This window comes from Hibiscus syriacus, unplaced genomic scaffold (genome assembly GCF_006381635.1).
Source record: "Hibiscus syriacus cultivar Baekdansim isolate YM2019G1 unplaced genomic scaffold, ASM638163v2 tig00000340_pilon, whole genome shotgun sequence".
Lineage (NCBI taxonomy): Eukaryota > Viridiplantae > Streptophyta > Magnoliopsida > Malvales > Malvaceae > Hibiscus > Hibiscus syriacus.
Window position 1 is genome coordinate 2311135 of NW_024061783.1, and position 11863 is coordinate 2322997.

Here is an 11863-nt window from a genome sequence, read left to right on the forward strand (position 1 = left end):
AATAAAAAAATCTACGAATGTTAAATTATAAATTTATCCTTAAACTATTTTAGATTTACAAAAAAAATTCCATAATTAGAATTTTATATGAAGTTCAGGGATTAAAATAAAATTTTACCCTTTTATTAAACCTATTTATCTTTTCAATTTTGTAAAAAAATTATATAAATTTTATGAATTTAAAATCTGTAAAGAAAATATATAAATTAATTATAGTAATGTTATAGTAGAATTCAACTTGTTAAAAAATAAATATATAATAAGGACAATTTGGTAAAATATATATTCCAATAATATTTTATTTCTTTTAATCAAACACTGTAATCTTACATTCATGCTAAACGAACCAAACACAAAATACAATATTCCTAGTAATCTTATTCCCGCCGGTAATCTTATTCCTACTGATAATCTTACATTCCGTGAACCAAACACATCCTAAATACATTCTACACAATGCGTTTTTGGAGTTTTACGAAGTTCGTCATTTTTTTCGACATTAACTTTCATAAACTCAAATCAAATTGGATAAAAAGTGAAAGAATTATACTCGAGTCAAATTTATATACACCACAAATTTAATCTAACTCATTATCAATTTAAGTATAATTATGAATTTCGATTATAGATAATAAACAATTTTTATAATAAAAACTCTTAGTTGACACTTTTTCCCTCTTAAGTTATGAATTCAGTGCGAACCAACTTGCTTTAATAGTTAAATAAATCATTGTTTTTTTTCTAGAGATCTCGAGTTTGAGCACCAGCGATAACAGTTGGGTGATTGAGCATTCATTATCAAATGATTGAAAGTATCTATAATATATATTACTATGTAATCACCGCTTAATCAAAATAGTAATGAGTTTAATATTCACTAGAAATAATTTTTTTTCTTTTCCACGCCTAAATAGGAATTGTTCATATATATATATATATATATTATAATAATTCATTATATTTAAAATGTAGCATTAAGAAAAACTTATTGGTCAACGATTAATGTAAGAATTTTATGTTTTAAAAAACTCATGATTTAATGTAAAATTACTTGAAATCAATGTTTTATTGGTCAATGTGTTTGTTTAAATCTACTTTGTAAATTCAAAATATAAGAAATTTATATGTATATATGAATGTGTTACAATAATTTATCTATAAGTACGTAAATATGTTTTAATTTTTAGATAAACTATTTTCTCTTTACTCACTCTTCATTTATAATTTAACACTGATCTTAAAAAAAAGTAAAAGGGTAATTTTTGATCCTGTAATAAATTCAATTTATCATTTTCACCTCTGTCGTATTTTCGTATCAACTTAGTCTTTGAAGTTGTTCAATTGCATCATTCTATACCATACGTCTAACTTAAGACCCTAAATTATAAACCTTAAACCTTAACCATATAACCTCTAAGTCATAAACCCTAACTTAGGTTAGGTTTTATATTTTAGGGCTATAAGTTAAAGGGTAATGTATAAAATGATACAATTAAATAACTTCAAGTACTACAGTGATGCGGAAATATAATAAGAGCGAAAATAATAAATTTGACCTACTATAAGAATAGAGGTGACCCTTAAACCTAAAAAAACATCAGTCTTTGATCGTATTAAATCAATTGGTAATATAAATAAATAAATATATATATATATATATATATATATATATATATATATATTGAATAGTATCAAACTGATCTATCTATATTATTTAAAATTTATTGATTTAAAAAAAAAAGAACAACTATTAGATAAATCTAGTTTAGATCCTATTCTATATATAATCAACCGACTTGAAGAACATGCGCACTGGCGTACGTTAGCCATGCAATGAAACGAATTAGGTCCACCGTTACTCATATTAATAAAGATTAAAAAAACATACAATTTAATAAACAACGAAATCTCTTACATGTTTCTTTTAAAAAGGCTTTCATTAATTAATAAAATTATTCCAGTAAGTTAATAAAAATAATATTTAGTATATAATCTTCAAAATTTACAAATAAAGAGTCAATCGTATAAAAATAAACTAATATTATTAAATAATAAAATTTAAATAAATAAAACACTTAACAAAATTTTATTTATTTTCACACAAAGAATGAACAAAAAGAACGGATTGGGACAATCGTCCCCTCAAAATTTTAAATTATCATTTGCTTCGAATCATACTTCCAAAACTTTTTAAATTATCATTTAATCTGAATATTTTTTATATTTTATGTTAATATTTAATTTTCGTTTATATATGTATATATATATTTATAAATTCGTTTTTTTTCCTAAAATATAAAAAATATTCCTAATAAAAATTTCACGTTCGTCCCAATTCTGTACAATACAAATAGTGTGGGGCAAGGGCATAGGAAAGTCTACATAGCATGAAATTGTGAGTCGGAGTTGTGAGTCTTGACTCGCACATTTTTTAATTTTGTGATAAATATTTATATTAATTATAATATGTATAAAAATGATTAAAATCCTTATTAATTATAGATAACAGATATGTTAAAATAATGCAAGTAATGAATTATATAATATAATATATAGTTTTTATACGACATTCCACCTTAAAACGTGTATTCAGTATTGAATATTGATCAATACCACAATCTATGCTTTAATATTTACAAAACCAAGAATTATAAAAATTATCAAAACGGATAAATTAAATTATAGAATATAAAAATTTAAAAAAAAGAATAACATATAGGTTAAATTACACAATTCCTCATTGAACTATACCATCTCTTATTTTACTCAAGTACTTTTAATTCTTCTAACTTACTCACTGAACTTTTGAATTGCTATGTTTTGATCACTTTGAATTTTTTTATATTATTTATGTATGATGTGATATTTATTATTAAATATAAAATAAAACAGAATGTGGCCGAACACCACCGCCAGCAGTTAGCTACCGTCATCCCAAATTTAATGGGTCGCTTCGTCTCGACACCGTGAGTCTGAATATGACATCTATTTTCTCGAAAATTGCTCCGAAGTCCACGAATTATAGATTGAAAGTGATAAAGCCGAAACGTTTCAGTCGAGATTCACAGATTTTGGGACATTTTTCGATGAAACAACCATCAGATTCGGACTCAGGGGGTCGAGACGAATCGACCTATGAAATTTGGGACCGAACGACCACCATCTACGACAGTCGACGGTGGCCAACAGTGGCGTCCGATCACCTTATGTTTTTATTTTATATTTTTAATTATTTTATATTAAATAATAATAATAATAAAATGTCATGTCATACCGAAATAATAATAAAATAATTAAAAGTAATCAAAACACGAGTAATTTGAAAGTTCAATAAATAATTAGATAAAAATAAAAGTATGGTGAGTAAAATAAGAGAGAATATAGTTCTACTTGAATCGAAACAATAATATTAATGGATATTTTATGCGTGATTTTGGTGATTATCGACAATAAATTAGGTGTGAAGATGAAGAAATGAATAAGATTATGGAATGTTTTTCATTAGCCGTATATTACGGTTGTCGTACAGTAAAATTACCCTGAAGATTATGTATATTAAGAAATGTAATTAATTATGCATGGATTTCAATATTTTTCGTATATCCCATTTCAAGATTCATCTACTCTCTAGGATTACCCATCTACAGGTAACTTTACTTGCAAGACACCGTCTCTTACCTTATCTGTATTATTTTTAACATTACTCGAACTTGATTCGATTCCTTTTAAAAATAATTGATCTTATAAAATCGAACGTAACTTGATTCAATTTTCATCCGAGACCCATCCTCAATGACAAGCGAGTGAGAGTATTGTGAAATGTGAGATGACATTAACATATCCTAAGGAGAATAGTAAAGGCTAAAGGGTCCCCTTGTCGTTGAAACAGAACTTAACCCAGCAGCTGAGCAGATCAGCTCATGCATGCATCCATCTACGTCTAACACAAGGAATTTTGGCAGACACCTTGCTTACCACTCTGCACATCTTTAAATGCCCATTTGCCCCTTTCTTTGGATATACATTGTACCCCAATATATAATATTTTATTTCATCTACAATTTAATCAATGATTATTTAGGGTAAATTCTGTGTTTAGTATATACATTATCAGTTTTGATACATTTTAGTATCTATTTTTTTAATTTTTTTCAAAGCATACCTAAAGTTTAGTTTTCGTTTCATTTTAATACGCCGCCGTTAAAGACTTTAGTTTTTTTTAAATTTAGTACCCAAGAGCTGAATTAGGAATTTGTTATTGCGCGGGTTAAAATATTTTTTTATTTTCTATAAATACAATTTTTTAATTGAGGAAAGCATGATAATTTTCTTTCTTTATTTTTTAAAATATATATATATATATATATATATATTAATAATTAAAAATATAATTGGCGGGGACCAAGGGTCCCCTTACCCTCCCATTGGTTCCGCCCATGAGTACCCCATTCAAAATTTAACGCTGAGTCTTGAAAAAAATTAAAAGTTTAGATACTAAAACAAACCAAAACTGATTGTTTATATACTAAATATGTAATCTATCTTTTTTAACTCATCAAGACTTCTCGGTAGTTAAAGAGATGATTATTTTTTTCTTAAAGTTTTGAGTTTGAATTTCAACGGTTGCATTTGCAGGATGTATATACATTATCAATGATTAAAAATAATTCAAAAAATAAATAAATTTACTCTTTCAACTATATTCAAATTCTGTTTTAACTTTTTTTTTAATTTAAAGTATCTTTAAAATTTTATTTCGTCATTATTTTTAATCATTTTTACTGAACATTAAAAAATATCATTCTGAACAAATTAATCATTTTTACAGAATGTAAGATTATCGGCAGGAATAAGATTACCGACGAGAATAAGATTACTGAGAATATTGTATTTTGTGTTGTTAGTTAAAGGAATAAAAGATTATTAGAATGTATATTTTACCAAATTGTCCTTATTATATGTTTATTTTTTTAACCAGTTAAATTTGACTATAATTAATTTATATATTTTCTTTAAAAATTTTAAATTCATAAAATTTATATAATTTTTTTTTACAAAATTGAAAAGATAAATAGATTTAATAAAAGATAAATAGGTTTAATAAAAGATATATAGGTTTAATAAAAGGGTAAAATTTTATTTTAACCCCTGAAATTCATATAAAATTTTAATTATGGATTTTTTTGTAAATCTAAAATAGTTTAAAGATATATTTGTAATTTAACCTTCATAAAAAAAAAATTTATTCAACGACAAAAGAATGACATTTTTGGGGAAAAAAAATTAAGAACATTTTAGTCCAAAACGCATGTAATCCAACAATACCTAGGGGAAGTGGGTAATCACATTCCCGATAATATACTCCCAAAATATCACTGTTGAGAATAAAGGATTACAGGGGGTTGAGAATGTTTGCCAACCAAACAAAGAAATGACATTCCAAACCAAACACCCCTAAGGATATGTATTTCATTCTTCAATATGAACTAAATTTTGTTTTGACCTTTAGTTTATACAAGGGTTTTATGCATACTAATGTTTGAAAGACTATTCGGTCCATACAGGAAGCCGATACGATGATCTTATTCAGAATCCGAAGCAACCTAAAATTTATTAAATTCTGATGGTAGAGTAGTAGGGTTTTATTTGGCGGAGAGAAGAGCATCGATTTTGTGTTCGATGTGTGCTTCATGGTCCTCTAGACGAGCTGCGACGACTTGATTCTTCGAATCCCAGAGAATCAAAGTTGGGACTCCGGTTAGCTTGAATGTTGAGTCGACCCGCCATGGATGTCGAGGGTTCCTCCATGTTGGCCTATCACCCACATAAGCTCTCAGCAGCGCAACATCCCGGACGTTGCTTCTTCAAGTTTCTTGTATATAACAGGTTCAGCTCTAACACAGTCTATAAACAAAAATAAACAATCTCAAAATTAGAATACTTCACCAATCCCCGTTGCGTAACCATAGGCTGCCAACATAGCTCTATTGCGAAAGATTAATAAACAACAGCAAGGAGAAGTGTACCGGGACACCAACTAAGAGAGGTTGACGGGTCTTTATCGGCCAAGAAAAGGATGAAATTGGCTCTGTTGTTGGGCGTATCCGATTTGAATTTCTCAAAGATACTGCCAAATGTTGAAACCGTCGAGTCCACCACCTTCATCGGCATTCATTTTACTACCAGTGTTTCTTTCTCCTAAAGATTGTGTGATTCAATAACCGAAAATCATTCTCAACACTCACCATCAATGTCGTCTCATGCACAAACATTCAGTAAGAACAAATCAAAGCAAAAAACATACAATCACAACCACAACCACAACAATTGTTGACTATAACGATAACACATTTTGCTCTCCAACCTATGATAGTATGCCGTTTTAATCTATTCGAACAGCAATAGACCAACAATAGGCTAACTGTAATTTATCTTTAAGCATTAAGCCGTAGTTAGGAATACAAACCTCAAACTGTAATTTCAATTGTCGTCATTGTTGACTCTATTTGAACTTTCCAAAAACTCAAATGATGATAGATTACAAGTAGTACATATGCATTGACCAAAGATCAAGTACTTCATGGTTTCTATTTTTCTTTTCTATTTTACTTCTCTCTTCAAGTAGGAGCCAGCAATCGTTTTTTACATCCGGTTCGATCGGTTTTCACACATAACCGACTTAGCCTACCGACCTGACCTATCTAGGTTTTAACCTACCTAACCGAACCCCATGGTTTACCTTTTGGGTCTTAATAAAGCTTGAAGATTGAATTAGTTGAACATTAGCGGAAGATCTAGGAATCGATGTTCTAAGCATCGGAGGCCATCAATCGAGAGAGAATGGAACTGATTATTTAGGAATCTGTTTTCACACATAATCGAATTTTCATTTCAACAATTGACCTACCTTTACCCTAAAATAGATTAGGAATCTGTCGGACTTTATTCAAAAGATAAACTATTTCATGATTGTAAAGTAAGCCCTTCAAAGGAAGCAATTGAAACTCAGAGTCTTTGGAAACAAGATTACAATTTTACAACATACAATTAAAAAAAAGCCCTTGTTTGTTACAAGGTAAGAGATTGAAATTTCAAACAAACCTGGAGCGATGTGAAAAAGGAAGATGAATAATACACGATAAGGAAAATGGAGGCTGAAAGGGAAGCAACCGGTAGCGGCGGCGACAAAGAGAGTAATTATGTTTTAGTTGTTTAGGCCATAAGGTTTTCAATTCCATGTCTTTCTAAAAGTAAAATTTGTCATTAAATTTGTTGAAATGTTATAAAACAGGGTAAAGTACACAAATAATCACCTAATTATAGTGTGTTATTTTATTAAGTTGTCTAATTATTAAAAGTTATCGAACGGTCTTTAACTATAGAATATTGTTTTATTGAGTTTTCAACTATTAAAAGTTATAAAATAATCAAATATCAATTCATATATTCTAAACTCGTCTTTTACCATTTAAAAAATGATAGGCGTCTAAGTTGGATGTCAACCTGTTAACTAGAAAATGATAAAAATCTGATCTTAGAACCGTTTGAGTTGTAATTTGTGGATAAGATTTTATAATATCCTATTTATTATGTTAATTTTCAGCTCAAATGGTTGTCAATTTTTTAAAAAAAAGACGAATTTGGAATATATGAACTGTCAAGATGACCATTTTATAACTTTTATAATCAAGAAACAAAAAATTAACACTCTATACTTGGGGACCATATTATAATTTCTAATAGTTGAGGAATTCGACAAAGTAATATTCTATAATTGGGGGACAATTTGTATACTAAACCCTATAAAACAATCATTTTAACGTTATAAAATTATCATTAAATTTAATGAATTGTTATAAATAAAACAAATTATTATTATTTTTATCAAATTACGAAATGATCATTAATTTCTAAATAGTAACAAAATAATCATTAAGTTATATAACGTTATGATCATAGAAACATCATGGTGACTATTCTAACAATTCGATAAAATCATTTTATAGCTATTAAAAGATTAAGGCTTAATATTAAATAAGTGCTTAAATTATATCACTTTTCACGAATATGTGTTAAAAGTATTATTTAACTCATTCTAATGTCTAACGTTATAAACGTTATCACTTTAAGTGTTCAGGCCGTCAATGATATTAATTTCCTGTTACATGACACATGTTACAATTTGGTAATTTCAAAAAAATTGTTTAAAATTAAAAATTACGATATTGACTTTTTAGACTTTTTAGTCCATTAAAGTTTCAAATTCTGTTACGCGACACATGTTACAATTTGGTAATTTCCATCACGGATCTTGTAATGTTGTATAATGCCTATGGATATATTAACTTTTTTACTCAATACTGTTCTCACTAGGGGTGTATTCGGTTCGGTTTTTTACCAAAAATTGAACCGAACTGAAATAAACGGGTTTTCAATATTTAAACCGAAACCGAATAGTTAAAAAACCGAAAACACGGAAATCGGTTTTTTCGGTTCGGTTCGGTTTTTTTAACGGTTCGGGTTTTTCGGTTCGGTTCGGTTTATCGGTTTTTCAATAAAAAAATCACTTGAAACTATAGTTTTTTTTTACAAAAATTGCCTATTCGGTTCAATATGGAACAAATGGGTTCCATATGGAAAACCCGAACCGAACCGAATCAAAAAAATGAAGCCTTTAAACCGAACCGAAAACCGAACCGAACCGTTTTACTCGGTTCGTGTCGGTTTTCTCGGTTTCGTTGCTCAGCCCTAGTTCTCACTGCAGCGTAATCGTCTGTGAAGGCGTTGCTATCTATGGTGTTATTGTAGCAATTATTTTACAAACAAAGTTAGAGAGTGTTCCATCATCACAAATATATGCGCCAGAGTCTCTTAGAGCTGGATATGCAATCTTTGCTTCTGGAATTATTGTTGGCTTCGCCAACCTTGTTTGCGGGTTTTTCCCTTATCCTTTTCTACATCTGAAATATTTTAAAAAATTGGTATCTAAATAAATATTTTGCTTATTTCTGTGTACCTTGTTTTGGGGACAGATTGTGTGTTGGAATAATTGGAAGCAGCTGTGCGTTGTCTGATGCTCAAAACTCCTCACTTTTTGTGAAGATTCTTGTGATTGAGATTTTAGGCAGTGCACTTGGACTGTTCGGAGTGATTGTGGGTATAATCATGTCAGCTCAAGCGACATGGCCTGCAAAATCAGTGTAATTTCATGATCTTAGAAGAAAATAGCAATTCGATTATGTGAGAATGTAGCCTGTTTCATATGTCGGTTACCCGAAATGAGCTCCCCCTTGTTTTGTTGTTATTAGTAGTAATGTATGTAGAAACCCGCCTGGAAGTGTCGCCCTGTTTTTTTTTGTTAGAACACATTTGTATGAAAACTTGCTTGAAGATTTTTCGTTCTTTGATCCTATACCCCACATGTTGTGCCAACGTTGTTTGTTCTGTCGACATTTTTCTGGTGGATAGCCACCCTTTTGTGTGCTGCCGATTTCTCTTATTGCCATTCATATTTTGAAGTTACAGATGCAAAAGAAATGAGACATAATTCGTCAGTGCATATGGAAAATGTTCCCTTTGTGTATTTTGATGACCATGGTGAACAAAGTAACAAGCAGGTAACGGTTGAGAAGTTTGACTTGCCAAACAAGTTAACTTATATATCATTTTTATTTTTCATCTTTGGAGAAACAAACAGTGTAAGCCTGCAAGATTGGATCAACTAATTAATGATTAATCGTGAAGAATGGCATGTTCTTCTGTTGAAGATCGTTGAGATCCTCCGGACATGCTTTCTTTGGATCAAACGGCTCTTGATCGGGGAGATGCAAGCCTTGCTTAATCTGACCCAGCCACCGCGAGTGCAGCACTTGTTTAGAGGTAACAGGGAACCTAGTGGACTGATATTCTTCCAGAGCTGAGTGTAAATTTTCCACTCCCCAGTTCTCGAGGCATTTGCCAAGAACTGCTGCATCTAATATAGTCATGTTTGTGCTTCTTAGACCATGAGGAGTTGTTGGGTGAGCAGCATCTCCTATCAACACTACATTGTCCCAATAAATCAGCTTTAGAGGATCACAATCATATATGGCATTTAAGAAAAGGGTCCTTGATCTCCTTCATGACTTTTACGAGCTCCGGAACCCAAGTTTCCTCGGCTTCTTTGATTATCTCATCGATCATTCCTTCACTTACTTTCATGGTAAGTGAATTTCTCTGTACACGCAGGAAAGAAAAAGAAAGATGCACACTTTCAGATATTCCCAAAACATCATTGACAACATGAAATTGCTATGTAAGAAGCATAATGTATGAGATTAGAGCAAGCAAGAACCTTTATCTCAGGCTCGATTTGGTTGACATAAAAGATCCAATTGAGCCTTTTGTTGAGCAATTCATAAAGCACAGCATGTGTTCCGGAGCCAAGGTCGAAATACAAGCATTTCCCAAGGTCAGGGTATGCTTTTCGGATGCCTTTAATGGTTTCTGAATCCTCCTTTCCTGAGAAATCAAGAACTCCTCTCCATGCACAGTAACCTGAATACCTGCAATGAGCATTATTCGTTGTTCGCCTTCTCAAAGAAGAAGGATGTTCTACACATGAATACGAGCATAGAATATCCAAAGACGCTCTGAATACATGAAAAAGTACTCTTGTCACACACATACCCATATTCGACTCTTACACCCGAATCTAACTAGCATTCGCTATGGACTTAGAATTGATTACACCTATATATATTGAAATACCTCAACTTAAGGGCAGGGAGAAAATGCTGGCGGGTTAAAGAGAGGCACCTATCTGCTGCAATGAGTAAATCACCATCTATCTCAACGCCGTTATCATTTCGAAGAAGTTTAGCCTTAACTCTGACATGGGATTTGTCATCAGAGATGGTGAAAGAGATAAATTGATGGCCTCAGAAGAATACATCAGGTGACAATGCATCGTATAGAAGGCCATGGATATCAGACCAATGTGCTGCTCTAAAATTGAATTCCTCATCTCTGGTCAGTGTTCAGCTCTCCTTTGTAGCACCATCTGTTGCTTGGTTCTGTTTAAAAACCCATTTCCAGAACATATGAAATGTTAATTATTGACAGCCCCAATCGTCAAAACAAGGCATACCGAAAGTGTAAAATTCACATAGTACCTGATCGATAGTGAGGGGCAAGGTGGCCTGGTGAAGGAGCTGGGGATTGCTGATCCATGAAGTGATGAGCGTTTGAGACAAAGGGTCCAGCCTCAGTCCGGCACCGGTTGGGCTGCTGGTTGGGGGAGCGCTGGTTTTCTCGAGCACAACAACTTACCATCCTATTTAAGTGAGGGCATGGGCGCATGAGACCCCGGCTATACTCCCTCCTACTATGATTGCTTTAGCTTTCTTCTTCTCATGGTGATCCTCAACCATTTCCAGAGATTTCTCTCGTTCTCGATGGACCACGAATTCTATGGAGAAGGAAAGGTAGTTGCTGATGACAATAGGATCTTCTGATTGCAGATGCGGACACGTGACAAAAATATGTAGTACTCCGCTAGTCCGCTTGGAGCATCCTGAGAGGTGAGATGGGCATTCCAATCATCATGGTCATTTTTCAATGAAGTACCTAAAATATTTTTTAGTCAAAATAAGTACCTAAAGTATTCAATTTTTCATCTAAGTACCTAAAGTATTCTTTAATTAATATCACATGTCAACTTTTTTAGAACTTAGATGAAAATGTTCGAATATTTTAGGTACCTATTTGATTAAAAATATAACTTAGGTATTTATTTTGACCAAAAATACTTTAGGTACTCAAATGAAAAATAGAATATACTTTAAGTATTTATTTGTATTATAAGCCTATATATATATAATGA

The 11863-nt window shown here is 31.2% G+C and overlaps 1 protein-coding gene and 2 pseudogenes across 1 annotated transcript; 1 reads left to right on the forward strand and 2 right to left on the reverse strand.

Moving 5' to 3' along the window:
- Nucleotides 1–5437: 5437 nt before the first annotated feature.
- LOC120202335 lies at nucleotides 5438–7209 on the reverse strand (annotated as a pseudogene).
- Nucleotides 7210–8165: 956 nt separating this feature from the next.
- On the forward strand, nucleotides 8166–9272 carry LOC120187419 (V-type proton ATPase subunit c''2-like). Its single transcript, XM_039191160.1, has 3 exons — nucleotides 8166–8185; nucleotides 8747–8935; nucleotides 9033–9272. The coding sequence occupies exons 1-3, from the start codon at nucleotides 8166–8168 to the stop codon at nucleotides 9202–9204; spliced, it is 381 nt and encodes a 126-aa protein (XP_039047091.1). The 3' UTR covers nucleotides 9205–9272.
- A 360-nt stretch (nucleotides 9273–9632) lies between these two features.
- On the reverse strand, nucleotides 9633–11499 carry LOC120202299 (annotated as a pseudogene).
- Nucleotides 11500–11863: the final 364 nt, after the last annotated feature.